The 20,363-nt window shown below is 41.6% G+C and overlaps 1 protein-coding gene across 1 annotated transcript in view; it reads left to right on the forward strand.

The window, feature by feature from the left end:
• bace1 (beta-secretase 1) overlaps window positions 1-20,363 on the forward strand; it is a 121,317-nt gene that overhangs the window by 9,462 nt on the left and 91,492 nt on the right. Inside the window, exon 2 of the mRNA XM_060846837.1 lies at window positions 11,824-11,912. Within this exon, the coding sequence (XP_060702820.1) occupies window positions 11,824-11,912 (89 nt within the window). The remainder of the gene's footprint in view (window positions 1-11,823; window positions 11,913-20,363) is intronic.

Genomic DNA, 20,363 nt, shown 5'->3' on the forward strand with positions numbered 1-20,363 from the left:
TTCATATAGCCAACAGACAGAGGAGAGTTTGTCCTATCATTTTAACAAGCGGTCATCCCACAGTCTTCACAAAAAATAGATTATCTGATTGTTCATTGATCTGCTGTTTGTACGATCTAATGGGGTTCAAATCAGCAACATGATTTTTCCATAGAATAAATTGGATCATTTCAAGGAAAAAATTTTGAACATAATAAATGCACATGCATGGTTGAATTTTTTTTTGTTCATTCATGGAATAGACCAGCACTTCTTGCTCATCCCTAATTGGCCAGAAGGCAGTTAAGAGTCAACTACATAGCTCTAGGATTGGAGTCACTTGTAGGCTAGACCAGTAAGGATAGCAGATTTCCTTCCCTAAAGACGTTAGCGAACGAGATGGGTTTTTCCCTTACAATCTATAATGGATTCATAGTCATTAGATTCTTAATTCCAGGTACGTTTTAATAAATCGAATTCACTTTCCACGTCTACCGTGGTGGGATTTGAACCATGGGGGCTCTGGATTAACAGCCCCAGCAGCAAACGACTAGGTCATCACCTCCCCTGTTATCAACAAACTTAGATTTGATTTGAACTGAAAGAACTGGAGATGTTGTAAATCAGGTTCTGAGGAAAGGTCACGGGACCCAAAACATTAATTTTGATTTCTGTTCATCATGGTGTCAGACCTGCTGAGCTTTTTCATTGACTTTTGTTTTTGATTTGATTTGATTTATTATTGTCACGTGCTGAGATACAGTAAAAAGTATTGTTTTGCATGCTATACAGACAAATCATACCTTATGTAAGTACATCAGGGTAATAGAACAGAATGCAGAAGATACTGTTATAGCTACACAGAAGGGACAAACTCTGGCATTCACAGCAAGTCCGGTCTTAAGCCTACAAAGATATTTCTTTGAAGAGTTGCAAGTTATGTCTATCTCTAAAACCTCATTCATGCCTTTGTTACTATTACCACTAAGATTGTCTATTCCAATGCTATCCTGGACAACCTGCCATGTTCTATCCTCTGTAAACTTGCAGTAATCCAAGCCCCCGCTGCCTGAGTCCTAACTTGCTCCAAGTTCTGCTTACCCATCAGCCCTGTGCTCGCTAACCTACATTAGCTTCTGTTTACACATTGCCTCAACTTTAAGATTCTCATCTCGGTTTCCAAATTCCTCCATGGACTTAGCGATCTCTACTTATCTCCTTCTGCCTCACAGTCCTTTCGAGATCTCTTTTCTCCTCAGGTTCCAGCATTTTGCACATTTCGCTACACTCCCTCAGGGGTTGTACCTTCAATTTCCCAAGTCTTAGGCTCTGGAATTCTATCCCTACACCACTCTGCCTCCCCAACTTTCTTTTCCCCTTTAAGATGCTTAAAATCCACCTCTATAACAAAATTTTTGATCTCTTGTCCTTAGTATTTACTTATGTGACTCAAAGTCAAATTTAATTTGATAATTATTGCTTCTTTGAAGAGCCTGGAGGTGTTCTACTGCTACATAAATTCAATCAATTATTTGTTGCTCAAAGAAAGTCATCCCCTTGCTCGCATTAACACAGTTCCAAGTCACACCCTCAGAGTGTCTCAACAATTTTTCTGGAGTGCACCATTATTTACAAAAAAACCCCTCCTTCCTCATGTCCTATGCCCCACACATATATTGGTCCAGTGAGCAGAGCATTAAAAATCATGGGAGGGTTCTTGGAATAGGATGGATATTCAGATATTCAAGCACATTTATCTCGACGATAAATAATGAAAGGGGAGATCATTTACAAAGGGAAAAAAGGGGAGAGTAGAACTAATGAAATAGCTCAATTTAACATATCACGGCACAGTTCAGCATCTATTCTGTGATTCCATGAGCATGTCCATCACCTTCGATTTCATGAGGCGTGGTAACATTGATATGTTACCTGTAACAACAGGAATCCAAACTGCATTTAATATTTGAATGCCAATTGCTCAGCAGTGCACAAAACCCATCTGCATCCAAAAGTAAATTCACTGTTGCTAAGCACCATGGAAATGCCCTCTTCCATCACTCCATGTTCCAGCATTTCATTACACAACACTTGGAGTGCTGTGCAGAATTCGGATCTCCATGTTATAGAAAGGATACAAAAGCATGGACAAAAATGCACAATTGATTGACTGAACCATGGTGTTATACCCATCAGGAAACATTGAACATGCTGGGGCTCTTTTACCTTTAAAAGGAAAGACTGGGAGTGGGAATGGTCTGTTCAATGTCTAATATTATGAATGTTTCAATAGGGTAGATATGGAGAAGATTCTGTGTTGTTTTTCATCTCTGGAAGCTTTATAACATTAAAGACAATATAAACACAGGATTTGTTCCTTACAACATGTTGGTTAAACTGGGGCCAAAAATGGTGGCTACGGGTACATGAAAGGCAGAGGTTCAGGGAAACCTGGAACACGATGAGTTCCTTGTCGAATAGATCTAATCCCAAGTTGTGCTGTGCCACTAATTTGAAGGAGGGAGCAGACCTAGGGATCATGATTATAAGGTAATCACTCATAAATCTATTAGGGAATTCAATGACTTGTGAGATTGTGGAACAATGCCACATGGAGTAATTGAGGTGAATAGCATAAGTGCATTTAAGTGGGGATTGTTAAGCACATGCTAGAGGAAAGGACAGAAGTGTTTATGAAGAGTTGAAGTAGGAGACACGTATGGAGCATAAACACTAGACTTGTTGGGCCAAATGGCCTGTTTCTCAACTGTTACTAGTATGTTATTTGCACCACATTGCTGCTGAACATTAGAAATGGGGTCAATTACTCAACTCAGGCATTGTTGAATGAAAACACCGTCCGACACTATGAGAAGAGCAGGAGAATTCTTCCTGGAAAATTGGCTAGTATTCATCTCTCAGACATCAACAAAGAATTATCCTATTATTTATCTTTTTGTTACTGGTGAGATCTTGCTTTGCTTACAATTGATGCTTCACTTTCTAAGGTAAATCTAATGAGTGCCCTTCAAAATAATTCTTCGGCTCTTAGAGATGTCCTCAAGATACGAAAGGGGCTTTATGTATATCTTTCATTTCTCCCTCATCAACTCAAGTGACATTGGGCACAGCAACATGATGGCTGATAATGAACACATCAGTCATGGGCTAGATGAAACATTCTAATTGAGTTCAAATCTTGAGAATTCAAACTCATTTAGAAAAAAAATCTCAAAAAGCTGATAACAGTTAATGACTTTTCACATGTTTGATATTTAATTATGGTGGACTCTTGTACAAACTCAACTGTTTCATCAATCTCCTTTGGAGGAAGGAAATTTGCTGCCCTTTACTGGCTCTGGGCCTGTATGTGACTCTAAGCCCACACTAACAGGACTGAGTCTGAATTATCTTCTGAACTGGTCTCAAAAAGTCACCAGTAGCCAAGTTTCAAGAAGAATGCCCACCACTATCTTCACAGGGCAACTGAAGATCATGATGTATACCAACCTTGCCAATGGCGCCAACATCCTGAGAACCAATAGTTAAAATATATAACACTAGATCAGAGTACAGGCTAATCACTGACAGGGCAACCAATTCAGATGATGAATAAGGGGCCAGCACGCAAGAAGCGTATTGTCTGAAGTGCAATTTTTGCTTCACAGTACCAGAATCGATACACTAAATAAACCCAGTGACAGTTTCTGTTGTGTGAAAGCGCAGAGAAAAAATAAATCTGTGGAGTTGAACAGATGAAAACCTTGAGAGCATGATTAACGAAAGGCTGCAGATATGTGTGATACATGCTATCCTTAAAATTTCTTCATTAACTTCGGAGGGTGGTGTTAGTCAGTGAAAGATGTTTTTATCTGACAGCTTTGTAGCTCCAAGGCTAGAGTCAGTGCTGTAAGAGACAGCGTGATTGCCTATAGACATATGTGGGTATGGCAGTATAATGGTTAGGTTACTGGATGAGTACTGCAGAGGACTGGCTGTGGATCACCTACTTATTGTAAACCAGTGCTTCACTTTTCTAATCACCAGCTTTTACAAACCATCCCCAGGCAAGGAAGAAAGTTTGCCAGAGTTAAAATTAAGTCATAAATAATTACCTGCAACCAAATAAAAACACAGCTAGTGTCACAATACTGGAAATCCGAGGTTATGAATAGAACTACTGGCACTAATAATACTTTATTTATAGAATCCCAACAATTTGGAAGCAGGCCATTCGGCCTATCGGGTCCACCCCAACCCTGAAGAGTGTCCCATGCAGATCTACCCACACTCTATCCCTGCATTCCGAATGGCTAATCCACTTAGCCTGCACATCATGGGCAATTTAGCATGACCATGCTACCTAACCTGCACAACTATGGACTGTGGGAGGAAAACCACGCAAATGCGGGGAGAATGTGCAAACTCTACACAGGCAATCACCCAAGGCTGGAATCAAACCCACGTGCCTGGCACTATGAGGTAGCAGTGCTAACTACTGAGCCTCTGTGCCACTGTTAAATACAATTTTACACAGAGTTACAGTACATCAAATTTATGTCAGTCTGGTCTATGCTGATGTTTCTGCAGCAAATAAGTTACCTCCTACCCAATTTCATCTCAATCTGTCAACATATTTTCCAATTCTTTCTCCCTCGTGTGTTCAGTCAGCTTCCCCTTAAGTGCTATCCTCCAGTTCCCCAGCTTCATCGCTCTCCTCAATCGCTTCACGTTGCACTGAGTTCCACATTCTCGACGCTCTAGATAAAGGAGTCTTCACACTTGGATGTCAGAGCCACAGAGACATTTTTAATGATTAATGAGTTTCCCTCCAATTCTTGTGTGCAAATTCTAACCAGGTTGTTAACCTATTTAAGGTAAACCGAGTAATGACTTTATAAAAATATTACATATTGCCGTTTGACAGAAATGCATTAACAGATGCACCCAAAGCAATTTCCATCTGTAACGAGGATGAACTACACCGTACGATTTATGTCCCATGACTAGGATGACCTAATACATTGTTCACAGGAGGGAAATAAAAGAGAAACTATTATTTGATTTGCAGACTACAGGTTAGAAGAATCTTTTCCCTTCAGGCTTGTGCCATATTCTGTGTTGTTTTTTGTCTCTGTGGAGGCTTTATGATGTTAAGGGCACAATACAAATAAAGATTTGTTCCTTTTGAAATGTTAGATGAATGGATCCAGGGTTGGACGATGGCTAGAGATGTACGGAAGACAGGGATTTCGAGACCATGATGAGAGCTCCTCCAAGTGAGGTTGTGCCACAACTTTACAATTGGATTGTTTTCTTCCTGGTTAAAGAAACAGACCATTTAAATCTTCCAGTTCCAAGTGATACATTACAATAATTGACCAGGCCATTGATAGGAAGTTGTTAAAGGTGTCTGAACGTTTGCAGACTTAATATATTGGCGCTGAAGGACCACTGTGAATTGATCGAGAGTGTAGACAATTCTGTAAACCCTGCAGATTTGTAACAGGTTATGAGGTACGATTAATATCCTGGAGTTTTTCTCAATATAATTCATGCTTCAAACAAAAGTCATACCTTAAAATAAATCTTGAATATTCTTGAGGGTTTTTCGGGGATATGACAGGACACTAATCACAAAAAGGTTAGATATCATTCGATGTGAGGATCTCACACAATAATTGTGACAGTGTACGTCCCAGAGGGGCTAGAGACTGCAAGCATGCTGTACTTTGCATAATGTTACAACTGTACAAGACATTGGTAAGGCCGTCTTTGGAGTACTGTGTACAATTCTGGTCACCCTTCTGTAGGAAAGATGCTATTAAACTAGAAAGGGTGCAAAAAAGGTTTATAAGAATGTTACTGAGATTGGAGAGTTTGAGTTATAAGGAGAGACTGGGCCTTTTATCCCCTAGAGCATAGCAGGCTGAGGAGTGACCTTATGATGGTTTATAAAATCATGAGGGGCTTTGATAGGGCAAATAGCCAAGCTCTTTCCCCCAGGGGAGGGGAGTCCAAAACTAGAAGGTAGAAGTTTAAGGTGAGAGGGGAAAGATTTAAAAGGGACCTGAGTGGCAAGCATTTCACTCAGTGGTGCATGTATGGAATGAGCTGCCAGAGGAAGTGATGGAGGTTGGTACAATTACAACATTTAAATGACATTTGAACAGGTATATAGATAGGAAAGGTTCAGAGGGATGTGAGCCAAATGCAAGCAAATTGGATTAGCTCAGTTTAGAATACCTGGTCAGTATTGACGAGTTGGGCCAAAGGGCTTGTTTGTATGCTGTATAACTCTATGACCCCATGACAATAGCAGGAATACTGTGGCGAGTCACTCATCGCCTGACTCCCCAAAGGCTCTCTATCATCTACAAGGCACAAGTCAGGAGTGTGGTGGAATACTCCTCACATGCCCGTTTGGGTGCAGCTCCACCAACACTCAGGAAGCTTGATACCATCTAGAACAAAGCAGCCCCATTGATTGGCACCACATCCATAAGCATCCACTCCCTCTATCACAAACGTTCAGGAGCAGCAGTGTGTATTATCCAGAAGATGTACTGCAGAACTTCACCAAAGATCCTTGGACAGCACCTTTGAAACCCATGATCACTTCCATCTAGAAGGACAAGGTCAGCAAATATATGGGAACACCACCACCTTCAAGTTCCCCTCAAAGCCTTCACCTTCCTGACTTGGAGAAATATCACCAATCTTTCACTGTCACCACGTCAAAAACCTGGAATTCCCTCCCCTGCAGAACATAGATTGTGGCGGTACATCACCATCTTCTCATTGGTCAACAAGAGATGGGCAATAATGCTGGCTAAACCCCACAAATGAATAAAAACCCTTGCTTCACTGTATCTAGGCCAACATGTCTTCCTTATCCTTAAAATAAAAGAATGTAGGACTGAATTATGGGATATTGCTGAGCACAAAATAGTTGCCACATTTACAAAGGTAACAATAGTCGGTACACCTCAAAGTAATTCACATTATGCAAAGCACTTCGAAACGTTTCTGGCAGACATGATAAGGCACTGCATAAGTGTCTCTCATTTCGTTGGTATAAAGCTGCTTACTTGATGCTATTAATTGTAAAATGGCAAGACTGGAATATCTACTGAGCTAGAATGACAGATAGGTGATGTTGACAGAATGAACAATTAAAAGGCAAATCCTTTGTTATCTGAAGGAAATGAAAAACATTTATCGAATAAAAGTCTGCTCCCTTAACAGAATAGGATATATTTTTCGACAAGCTTAACCACCCCAAAAATGGAGGCTCAGGTATAAGTGCAGATACAGATTAATTACTTTCATACTCATTTGCATATCTTGTTTCCTTCCACTTACAATATTAACCCTATTACAATCCTGACACTTCGGTGCAGAGATTATGTGCCAGGAAAGGATAATCATTTCCCTTCCTACACACCTAACGCAGGCTCGATGGGCTGAATGACCTCTATCTCTGCTGTGCCTTTTCACAATTCTGTGAGATACTTGTTTCCAGGCCGAATGAAATGCTCTGAACAACAATTAGGGTAGTAGAGAAGTGAGCTACATTGCTGTCTCTTAACACAAACAAAGTGATGACTGTGCTATTTTCTAGATCCACACTAGATGCCAATATCATTTAATGCTTTTTGTGTTGTATCATTGGGGGTCTCTGTGGGTAGCACAGTGGCTCAGTCATTAGCATTGATGCCTCACGGCACTGTGAACCTGGGTTCGATTCCACCTTCAGGTCACCATCTGTGTGGAGTTTGCACATTCTTCCCATGGGGTCTGCTTTGGTTTCTGCTGGTACTGTATGATTTTTAAAATAAAAGGCTATTCAGCCCACTGGCATTTATTCGTCTAGTATCTTAATCAGAATGGATTTGCAGGGGTTTGGAGATTAGCAAGGATTTGGAGATCAGTGAGAGTTAGGCAATTTACACCAGCTGCATCTGTCATTTTGCCACCAACCACATCAACAAACCTGGAACATCTACCCACAGGTAACTGAGGCAAGCTGCTAATGGGTGGCACGGTGGCTCAGTGGTTAGTACTGCTGCCTCACAGTGCCAGCGATCCAGGTTTGAGTCCAGCTTGGGCAACTGTCTCTGTGGAGTTTCCATATTCACCCTGTGTCTGTGTGGGTTTCCACTGGGTGCTCTGGTTTCCTCCCACAATCCAAAGATGTGCAGGTTAGGTGAATTGACCATGCTAAATTGCCCATAGTGTTCAGGGATGTGTAGGTTAGGTGCATTAGTCAGGGGTACATATAGGACAATAGAGGAGGGGAATGAATCTAGGTGGGTTACTGTTCGGAAGGTTGGTGTGAAGTTGTTGGCCCAAAGAGTGTGTTTCCACACTGTAGGGATTCCATGTAGCAATCTAAGTCACTAGTTCTGCCTCAGAGCATTTTAACAGTTTTACAATGTTTAAGGGCCTCTTGCTGAGATATTTGTATCATCAATATAAATGAGGTGCTAGAAGACTGGAGGTTGGCTAACGTAGTGCCATTGTTTAATAAGGGTGGTAAGGGCAAGCCAGGGAACTATAGACCAGTGAGCCTGACCTCGGTGGTGGGCAAGTTGTTGGAGGGAATCCTGAGGGACAGGATGTACATGTATTTGGAAAGGCAAGGACTGATTAGGGATAGTCAACATGGCTTTGTGCATGGGAAATCATGTCTCACAAACTTGATTGAGTTTTTTGAAGAAGTAACAAAGAGAATTGATGAGAGCAGAGTGGTAGATGTGATCTATTTGGACTTCAGTAAGGCGTTCGACAAGGTTCCCCATGGTAGACTGGTTAGCAAGGTTAGATCTCATGGAATACAGGGAGAATTAGCCATTTGGATACAGAACTGGCTCAAAGGTAGAAGACAGAGGGTGGTGATGGAGGATTGTTTTTCAGATTGGAGGCCTGTGACCAATGTAGTGCCACAAGGATCGGTGCTAGGTCCTCTACTTTTTGTCATTTATATAAATGATTTAGATGCGAACATAAGAGGTATAGTTAGTAAGTTTGCAGATGACACCAAAATTAGAGGTATAGTGGATAGCGAAGAAGGTTACCTCAGATTACAACAGGATCTTGGTCAGATGGGCCAATGGGCTGAGAAGTGGCATATTGAGTTTAACTCAGATAAATGTGAGGTGCTGCATTTTGGGAAAACAAATCTTAGCAGGACTTATACACTTAATGGTAAGGTCCTAGGGAGTGTTGCTGAACAAAGAGACCTTGGAGTGCAGGTTCATAGCTCCTTGAAAGTGGAGTCGCAGATAGATAGGATAGTGAAGAAGGCGTTTGGTATGCTTTCCTTTACTGGTCAGAGTATTGAGTACAGGAGTTGGGAGGTCATGTTACGGCTGTACAGGACATTGGTTAGGCTTCTGTTGGAATATTGCGTGCAATTCTGGTCTCCTTCCTATTGGAAAGATGTTGTGAAACTTGAGAGGGCTCAGAAAAGATTCACAAGGATGTTGCCAGGGTTGGAGGATTTAAACTATAGGGAGAGACTCAACAGACTGGGGCTGTTTTCCTTGGAGCATTGGAGGCTGAGGGGTGACCTTATAGAGGTTTACAGAATAAAGAGGGGCATGGATAGGATGAATAAACAAAGTCTTTTCCCTGGGGTTGGGGAGTCCAGAACTCAAGGGCATAGGTTTAGGGTGAGAGGAGAAAGATACAAAAGAGACCTGAGGGGCAACGTTTTCACACAGAGGGTGGTATGTGTATGGAATGAGCTGCCAGAGGATGTGGTGGAGGCTGGTACAAATGCAACATTTAAAAGGCATTTGGATGGGTATATGAATAGGAAGGGTTTGGAGGGATATGGGCCAGGTGCTGGCAGATGGGACTAGATTGGGTTGGGATATCTGGTTGGCAAGGACAGGTTGGACTGAAGGGCCTGCTTCTGTGCTGTACATCTCTATGATTCTGTGACTCTAAGTGTAATTGAACAATCACTGCCACTTCTCATAAACATCAGAAACTGCAGGAATGTTCTAGAGGTTCGGAACGGGGTCGCTACCCATTTTAAATAAAAACCTCTCTTCACTCTGCTCCCATTTCTGATTTACCTGACACTTAATATAACTTTGGTGGTTAAATATCATGATCCTCAGACTTTCAGTTTCACTTCTCGATTAGAGAGAATGAAAATATTTTTATACCCATTGATTCCTATTGTTGTTGAAAAAAACAGCAAGCATCTTCAAACAGCCCTGGTGTGGTTCCTGAATGATGAATGCTGCAGTATCGGGACTGACGTACATGCTTCAAAGTAAGCATTGAGGTTGATTGTTTATAGATCTAGACTTCCAGGGTGCAACTAGATCTCAGGTGTCAAATTGGTGATCTCAGAGTCCTGTTGTGAATGACATTATCCAAGAGGCCTGATTGATTTGACTTGTACCTTGCTTCAGCAATCTGTAGACCCCCAACTTATAATCTTAGCCCAATTGCCTTTCTGCATCCCTAGGATTTCAGTCAAATGGAGGATTTGTTCAATTCTTCTATGTTCAGCAAAATGAAATCCCTCCTCTACGTTTTTCTCCACCTGGCCTTGGGTTGGGTCATGGGAAACTCTTTGGGTAGTGAAGCAGTCAGTTGAAATTGGTTATGGGCCTGTGTATAGACAGTGATGGTGCAAATTATTTGAAGCAATGTATGAGTAACTTCGGACAATGTTGTCAGCTCCATTTGTTTCCACGCCAGTGGCAAATTTAGGTGGTTGATTCCGGAAGCAAAGCTGCTCACTACCTCACTTAGAAGCTTGCCAGATTTACAAATCACTTGTCGGGAGGATCCGGTATTAAGAGTGAGCCTGTGCAGTATTCTGACTCAGTGCATCTGATTGCGTTTGCATTGGAATCACCACCATCTGTATAAAGCCTACTTGCCAGGAGCCATAAACTTGACAATTCCCTCCATAATCCTCTGCATCTTTGTCCCCCCCTCCACTGACGCTCTTTAGAAACCAAGGCTAAGCTTTGCTATTTGTCCTAATATCTCCAAACATGGCTCAGTGTCACATTGTGCCTGGTAATGCTCCATGGAACATACAGTCAGAGAGTAGGTGAAGGCCACTCAGCCCCTCAACCACCACTCTAGATCATGGCTGATATGATCACAACCTCAAATCCACATTCATGCCTACCCATAAGTCCATAAGACATTGGAAAAGACCATTCAGACCATCACGTCCACTCTGCCATTCATTGAGATCATGGCTGATCTGATAACCCTTAACCCCACTTTCCTGCCTTTCCCTATAACCTTTGATTCTCTTACTGATTAAAAATATGTCTACTACAACCTTGAATATTCTTACTCCTGATAGCTGTTCACCTCATGGCTTACTAAGAATTCAAGTACCCTGCCAGAAAAATACTCAGAGACTCGGTTTCCACCGTTTTGAGGAAGAGAGTTCCAAAGACTTGCACTCGTCTCATAGAAGTAAATGTCATCCCCTCTGTGCCTTAAATGGGTGACCTCTGATTTGTAAACAGTGATGGCTAGTTCTAAATTCTTCCATGAGAGGAAGCATTCTCTCTACATCCCTCCTTAGGATGGACTCCCCCTGATCTTCTGCTCCTCCAAACTTTCTTCACAAATGCAAGTTATGGTTTGAACACACAACCTTTCCCCTATGAGATGAAGAACAATGGCTGGGTATTGTATTGGCGTTATTCTGATTTTTGCAATTATACACTGTTATCAAAACAATCAAAAAGCTCAAGAGTATATAAACACCAGTAGGTGTGTCCTTTAACATTCAGAACACGATGAGAGATCCTATTTGAGTTAAATAATGGCTTTCTCTTTCTGTATCAGCTGAACATTCTTGTGGACACCGGTAGCAGTAACTTTGCTGTTGGTGCTGCAGCCCATCCATTCCTGAAGAGATACTATCGCCGTAATCTGTGAGTATAACCTCTTCACTTGCACACAAATGAATTTCTGCAGTGCTCACAGAATAGCTTGTCCCTCTTCCATATGCTGCACCAATAACCTGGTTAAAAGAATATTTTTATTTGCCAGGGGATTGGGAGGAAGAACGCACAAAGATTTGAATTAGGAACAGAAATAGGCCGTTGGTCCCTTGAACTTGATCAGTGAAATTGTGGCTGACCTTTTGGTATTCTGAATTCCACATTCCTGTCAATCTCCATTCATCTTTGATTCCTTTGCCTAACAAGAAGTGTTCCCTGTAAACTCACAACAGCTTGGAGTTTATTGTATACCAGTTGACATGACGTCACATTGACTTCTGGTTTCAGAAGCTGCTGTCATGAACGTGAGATGCCATGATGAACAAAACTAACCAGAACCTCTCTACCTCCAGTTTAAACAATATTCAATGACGTCATCTTCTGAGGCAGAGTTCCAAAGTCACCCGACTCTCTCCTCATTCAACTCAGTGTTGTATGAAAGGGTGAATCCTAATTGGTAATGGGTGGACCACCCCCCAGAGTTCTGAAGTAGATAGCTGAGGAGATTGTAGAGGTGTTTGTGGTGATCTTTCAGGAATCATTGAAGAGGTTAATATTTAAGAAGAGAAGAAGGTAAAAAGCAGGAACCTATCGGCCGGTTTGCCTAAGCTGTGTCGTTAGTGAAATTTTAGAGTCCGTTGTTAAGGATGATATTGTGGAGTACTTGGAAGTGCCTGGTAAAATAAGGCTCAGTCAGCAAAGCTTTGTCAAGGGGAGGTTATGCCTGACAAATCTGTTAGATTTCTTTGAGGAAGTAACAAGCAAGTTAGACAAGAGAGAGCCCATGGGCATGACCGATTTGGATTTCCAGAAGGCATTTGAGAAGATGCTGAACTGAAGGCTGCTAAATAAGGCAAGAGCCCATGGTATTAGGAACAAGGTACTGACATAGATAGAGAATTGGCTGACTGGCAGAAGGCACAAAGTAGAGATAAAGGGATCTTTTTCAGGATGGCAGACATTGACTAATGGAGTTCTGGTCAGTGTTGAGATCACAACTGTTCACATTATACATTAATGATCTTAATGATGGAACTGAAGGCATTGTTGCTAAGTTTGCAGATGACACAGACATAGGTGGAGGGACAGGTAGTGTTGAGGAAGCGAGGAGGCTGCAGAAGGACCTGGACAGGTTAGGAAAATGGGCAAAAATATGGCAAATGGAATACAGTGCAGAGCAATGTGAGGTAATGTACTTTTGTAGGAAGAATAGAGGCGTAGACTATTTACTAAATTTAGAAAGGTTTTAAAAATCGAAAGCACAAAGAGACTTGGAAGCCCTCATTCAGGATTCTCTTAAGACTAACACACAGGTTCATTTGGAAGTTAGGAAGGCAAATGCAATGTTAGCAATCATTTCAAGATGACTGGAATACAATAGCAGTGATTTACTGCTGAGTCTTTATAAGGGTTTGGAATATTGTGAGTAGTCTGGGCCCCGTATCTAAGTAAGGATGTGCAGGCAGTGAAGTATATTTGAAATATAGTTATCGCTGTAATGAAGAACAGCCAGCAGGAATCTCCTCCACACAGCAAAGTCCCTCGAATGACAATGATTAGATAATATCGTTCAGTCATGTTGGAGAAGGTTAAGTGTTGACCAGGACACCCGAGAATACCTACCTGCAGTTCCTCGGACAGAATCTATTCCATATACGTGAGAAGGCAGATAGGATGTCAGCTTAACGTCTTGTCCAAACACAGCGCCACCAACAAGTATAGCAGCTATATTGAGTGTCAACCTATATCTCTGAGAACAACTCACTAGATGAACCATGTGCTTTTGCTCAAGTAGGGTTACACTTACTGCCTGAGAGTAATCTGTCAGTCAATGCTGAGAAGACTAATTTCTTCATCATTTGAGGATTCCACTTGTTCTGATGCCAGAAGTCAACTGGTTGAAGTTTACCAAAGATGATTATAAATGCAAATGTGCTATAATTGTCTGGGCTGACCCTTAAGGACAGGAGTGAGGAAGTGCTGCATGAATAAAGCTGCCAACTTTCACCGGTATCTCCAAACCATAACTTTCAGTAAGACAGTAAATGGATAATCCTGCCTGCTTGAGCTGATGGATGTAAATGATACTGTATGATGTAAGGATGAGAAGGGAATTCACCAAATGTTCAGGCCAACATTTCTCCATTAACCAAAGCAGCTAAAAACAGTTTGATTGGTTAAACACCTGCATTTTCTGTTTGTAAAGCCTTGCAGGGAACACATTGAACAAAGTAGCATCTGCGAATGTAGCCAAGCACATTAAAGGTAATCGGTTGGAAAGGAAACATTAAGGAAACATATGAATGCAAGTTCTTTCTTTCTAATTGTCTTAGAGTTGTGTATGTTGAATTCACCTCTTCAGAGACCGTTATTTGCATGAGGAATCAGAGAAATGATGGTTTACATTAAACCATCATTGTACAGTGTTCAGTTGATTCTATAAAGGTACTAAACAAATCAGAAGTTTCAAATTCACAACTTTGTTTTCAAATCTCTCTACGGTCTCACCTGACTCTGTGATCGTCTGCAACCCTAGAAATGTCTGCCTTTCTCAAATTCTTCCGCATCTCCAATTGCAGTCAATCCACCGTTGGTGACTGTGCCTTCAGTTACCAAGCCCTTCTGCTTTGCAATTCCCTTCCTAAACATCTTTGCCTCTCTGTTTCTCTTCTCTCCCCTTAAGATGCTCCTTGAAACCTCTTACCAAGCTTTATGGTCTCATGTCCTTACAACTCCTTATGTGAGTCAGTGTCATACTTTGTACTAGAACCCTCTAATAAAGGACATTCATTTATCAAAGGATCTTTATAAATGCAAGCTGTTGTTGTTATTGTTAATTGGCAAACTCATTGATTGCTCCTCATCGCAGTGAATTGATTCCCACTTAAAAAGGTGAATTTGTTAATGAAGCATGCAGGGTTAGGTTGGACTGTGGTGTCAGAGTCAAGGGTGTAGTGCTGAAAAAGCACAGCAGGTCAGGCAGTTTCCAAGGAGCAGGAGAGTAGATATTTCAGGCATAAGCCTTCATCAGGCCTTATGCCTGTTACATTGATTCTCCTGCTCCTCGGATGCTGCCTGAACTGCTGGGCTTTTCCAGCGCCACACTCTCAACTCCAGCATCTGCAGTCCTCACTTTCTCCTTCTGGATTGTGGTGTCACCCTTGCTAAAAAGCTCAATGGAGATCTCACATTCCCACCAAGCCACTCTCTCTGTTGGATAAGGACAGGTTATTCAGGTAAGATACAAGTAGCACCTGGTACTCATTGTTCTTCGGCCAAGAAAAAAACATTTTCAGGATAGGAGGAAGGCATTTGGAAATGGGCAGAGTAAGGGTGGTCCCTTTAAAACACTGTTAATCATTCGTCATGAATGTGTGAGAGTTGGTCACAGCAGGAGTGAACTTGCAGACCCAGACGGTATAGTGAGAGGTTCGGACAAACAGCTTGCTCTCAGCTTCTGCTCAGAAACCATCCTGTTTTTTGCGGCAGCTACAAAGTGGAATATTTAAACTCAAAAGAAAATGTTGTCACTTATTCAGATATCATGCCCTCACATTGACGCAGCTTGGAGATTGATGGCATCTGAATACAACAGGTCAAAAGTTGCCCCAGAAATGTTTCAGCGAAGGTCTTCAGCAAGATCAGCCTAGTTTGCACATGTAGACAAAGAGATTTGTCATCCTTTCTGCCTTGTTCCTGTCAAATGTCTAATCACATCTCACTATTAGCTGGTCTCTTGTGGCATTGCTTGTAGAAGCTTGCAGAACCTATCAATATTTGTTCGATATCTGTTGAATCGCATCATTCAATCATCAGCATTCCTCCGCCACTGCTGCCTCTACCACTTTAAGTATGTCCAACCCAGAGAACCTTGCCACATTTATATGCATTCCCCCTGACTTAACCCTCATGAAATGTGACTGGTTTGGAAATTGAATTGAAGGTTTGAGGTGGAGCTGGTTCAATTTTAATAATTGCAAGGAGTCTACAGTAACGCAGTGGTACAGTCATGCATTCTATAGCATGAAGAAATGTTATACATCATGGACATGCATATTATGACATGAAGGTTAAAATCAACTAGGCGAAGGTGGGAACTCCAGATGCTGGAGATTAGAGTCATGATTAGTGTAGTGCTGGAAAAGCACAGCAGGTCAGGCAGCATCCGAGGAGCAGGAGAATCAATGTTTCTGGCAAACGATGAAGGGCTTTTGCCCGAAACGTCGATTTTCCTGCTCCTCGGATTCTGCCTGACCTGCTGTGCTTTTCCAGCACCACTCTACTCTTGACTATTATGACATGATGCATATTCATCTTCATGTTCCACAAACATAATACAAATTGACATCATCCTAAACCTAAATAAATGTACATTCTATGGCACAACTGATAAACATTCACACAGATACATCTCAATAGTATAGATTTTATTTCTCAGCAACAAATTAGTTCAGTTGAACACTAAAACAGTCACATTACTTTTAAAAGCAAGTCATCCAGTTTGTTTCTTGCTAATGAACCTCTTGCGAGCCCCTGCCAATTAATAGTGCAAGCTGTGAAAAAAATTAGATTTTGGTAATTAAGCAGCAGGTTATTAAAGCCAACATAGTTCAGCCCAGATATTGGCTTTTGTTACATCAGAAATGAGCACCATTTTTGCTATATAAGAATTAAAATTACTGTTCACAAACAAAGCAATAATTAGTCTGCACGGTATGGGTTGGAAGGTCTCAGGTTGATCCCTAGGCTGTGCTGTGATGTGCAGTGAATATTCTGCTATTATAGGCCTTCAGAATATTGAGGATCCTGCTCCTGATGACTTGACTCTGTCCCTGTTAAAAAAATGCACCTTTGTTGGCCTCTGAATTTTTTTTTCCTTTGCTAGATGAGGGCATCACTGGCCAGGTAGCACTTATTGTTCATCCCTAATTACCCAGAAGGCAGTTGAGTCAACCACATCACTGTGGGTCTGGAGTCACACGTAGGCCAGACCAGGTAAGCATGGCAGTTTCCTTCCCTAAAGGACATTAGTGAACTAGTTGGGTTTTTCCCCTAACAATGGTTATTATCAGACTCTTAATTCCAGATATTTATTGGATTCGAATTTCACCATCTGCATGGCAGGATTTTGAACCCAGGTCCCCAGAACATTATCTAGGTGTCTAGGTTAACAGTCCAGTGACAATACCACTAGACCATCACCTTCCATGTTGATGGCAACTGAAGAATCTTAATTGTGATGCCCTATTTCGTATACAAACCTTAAGTGCCCAGTTTTACCAAGACACTGCGGCTCTTCTGGCTTGCACGGAATCCTATCTTGGTAAGAGGCAATTATTTGGGGAAAGGGAAGAAAAAAACATTGCAAGACAGTGAAGACTTCCATCTGATCAGCTCTTGATTCGAATCAACAACAAGTCAGGCAAGGGTAGAAATATTCTAGGGTTCCATGCTCCCAAATCTGATGACAATTTGTTATCTTAAAACAATCATTACCTGATCCTGCCGCAACCACATCATATCTTGGTGTGCATCAGACCTTTGTGGTTGTGCTTGAGGACTTGAATTAAATTAAACGGAAATGCTTGACAAAGTGCAAGTCTTTTCGAGGTCAGAGTGAAGCTTGCTACGCATGAACAGGGATGGTATCTGACTGAGCATAACAAATCCCGTTTCCAGGTGGAGATAGAATGATGGATGGGAGTGTAATAGAGTTGCAGTGTTTTTTTCCAATGTTGGTCAAAGTTCTTTGAAACCCAGAGGGAAGTTACTGGCTGTGCCTCCTAATCCCAGACAAAACACGAGCAACAAATTAACTGTAATTATTTGCAATTGCAAGCAGTTTATAATTTGGAAAGCTTCATAGAACCCATATGAAAACAGTCCTGAAACTAGATTTAGAAATTAAACACAGTGCTTATGACACTTTACAACACAATGAATAGAGCCAAATACCAGAGAAGATTTTTATATTTACACAATCAGATCATCATATTGCTAAATTATATGTTTGAAGAAAATATTCAGCTGTCTCAGGCTGTGTGTGTCAGTAATGTGGCCTCTGCAAGGTAAAAGAAGATATAATAACCTACTACAGATTTTGACATGTTGTATTACTTTGAAGTAAAATGATTGTAGCTAAATTATAAATATTAAAGAGTTATTACTGGATTAAAGAGGCAGTGCAACCACTTCCGTTTACTCCAAAAAACCTGGAGTAAGGTTACCGTGTTAGATAACACAACCTTAAAGGTGTCATTAGGTAATTAACATAATCAAAAGGACACACCATGAGGTAGTGAATTACGTAATTCAGTGATAACATTAAATACACTTTCATTACAGTAGCAACTCCACTTTAAACTAGACAGAAGCCACCAAGACTACGTGAACAAGGGCTCTTGTATGATAATGTAATCTAACTTGTTCTCTTTGATCAGACTCATTAATAAAAGTCATTTACAGTGCACCTTTCATGACCTTAGTACATGCCATGTTCTTTTACACTCAATGCAACTTTTATTTGATGCAGGGAGCAAAGGGCTCACTTTGCACACAGTGGCATTGTGAGGTGGCCTGGTTTTCTGCACTTAGGCAGAGTTAACGTTCTTGGGACTTGGGTTCAAATCCCGCCATGGCAGATGGTGGAATGTGAATTCAGTAAAATCTGGAATTAAGAGTCTCATGGTGACCACGAATCGATTGTCAGGAAAGGCAAATCTGGTTCACTCATGTCCCCTATGGAAAAAAACTGCCGTATCAATGTCTTTACAGCCTATCTGCTGTAACTCTGAAGCTAGACGAGGGAGATCCAGTAGATGTAATGTACCTGGACTTTCAAAAAGCTTTTGTTAAAGTCCCACATAGGAGGTTAGTGAGCAAAGTTAGGGCGCATGGTATTGGGGGTAAAGTACTAACTTGAATTGAAAGTTGCTTGGCTGATAGGAAACAAAGAGTAGTGATAAATGGCTCCCTTTTGGAATGGCAGGCAGTGACCAGTGGGGTACCGCAGGGATCAGAACTGGGACCGCAGCTTTTTACAATATATATTAATGATATAGAGGATGGTATTAGTAATAACATTAGCAAATTTGCTGATGATACTAAGCTGGGTGGCAGGGTGAAATATGAGGAGATTACAGGGTGACCTGGACCGGTTAGGTGTCAGATGCCGTTTAATGTGGATAAATGTATGGTTATCCACTTTTGTGGCAAGAACAGGAAGGCAGATTACTACCTAAATTGAATCAATTTAGGTAAAGGGGCAGTACAAAGAGATCTGGGTGTTCTTGTACACCAGTCAATGGAGGTAAGCATGCAAGTACAGCAGGTGGTGAAGAAGGCTAATAGTATGCTGGCCTTCATAACAAGAGGGATTGAGTATAGAAGCAAAGAGGTTCTTCTGCAGCTGTACAAGGCCCTGGTGAGACCACACCTGCAGTATTTTGTGCAGTTCCGGTCTCCAAATTTGAGGAAAGACATTCTGGCTATTGAGGGAGTGCAGTGTAGGTTCATCAGGTCAATTCCTGGAATGGCGGGACTACATTATGCTGAAAGACTGAAGCGACTGGGCTTGTATACCCTTGAGTTTAGAAGACTGAGAGGGGATCTGATTGAGACGTATAAGATTATTAAAGGATTGGACACTCTGGAGGCAGGAAACATGTTTCTGCTGATGGGTGAGTGCCGAACCAGAGGACACAGCTTAAAAATACAGGGTAGACCATTTAGGACAGAGATGAAGAGAAACTTCTTCACCCAGTGGGTGGTGGCTGTATGGAATGCTCTGCCCCAGAGGGCAGTGGAGGCCCAGTCTCTGGATTCATTTAAGAAAGAGTTGGATAGAGCTCTCAAGGATAGTGGAATCAAGGGTTATGGAGATAAGGCAGGAACAGGATACTGATTGAGGATGATCAGCCATGATCATATTGAATGGTGGTGCAGGCTCGAAGGGCAGAATGGCCTACTCCTGCACCCATTGTCTATCTACTTCACTAACGACCTTCCAGTAGGAAATCTGCTATTTTTACTGGGTCTGACCTGTGACTCCAAACCCACAGCAATCTAGTTGACTCTTAACTGCTTGCTGGGCAATTAGAAATGGGTAATAAATGCTGTTCTGGCCAGCAATGCCCTCACCCCATGAATGAATATAAAGAAGAGCCACAATCTGCAAAATTATAATGATTGGGTAATCTGTACCAGTGATATGGGTTGAGGGCTAAATATTGGTCAGAACACTGGGGGGTCCTACTCTTCTTCAAAATAGGATCTTTTAGATCCAGCCGAGAGGGAAAATAGAATGGTATCTGGCTCTGCTGTGATTCCTCTCCTAGTCTAAGAGTCAATGGTCATCACAGTCTAGACTGAAAATTAGCCACT

This window comes from Hemiscyllium ocellatum, chromosome 29 (assembly GCF_020745735.1).
Source record: "Hemiscyllium ocellatum isolate sHemOce1 chromosome 29, sHemOce1.pat.X.cur, whole genome shotgun sequence".
In the NCBI taxonomy this organism is placed as follows: Eukaryota; Metazoa; Chordata; class Chondrichthyes; order Orectolobiformes; family Hemiscylliidae; genus Hemiscyllium; species Hemiscyllium ocellatum.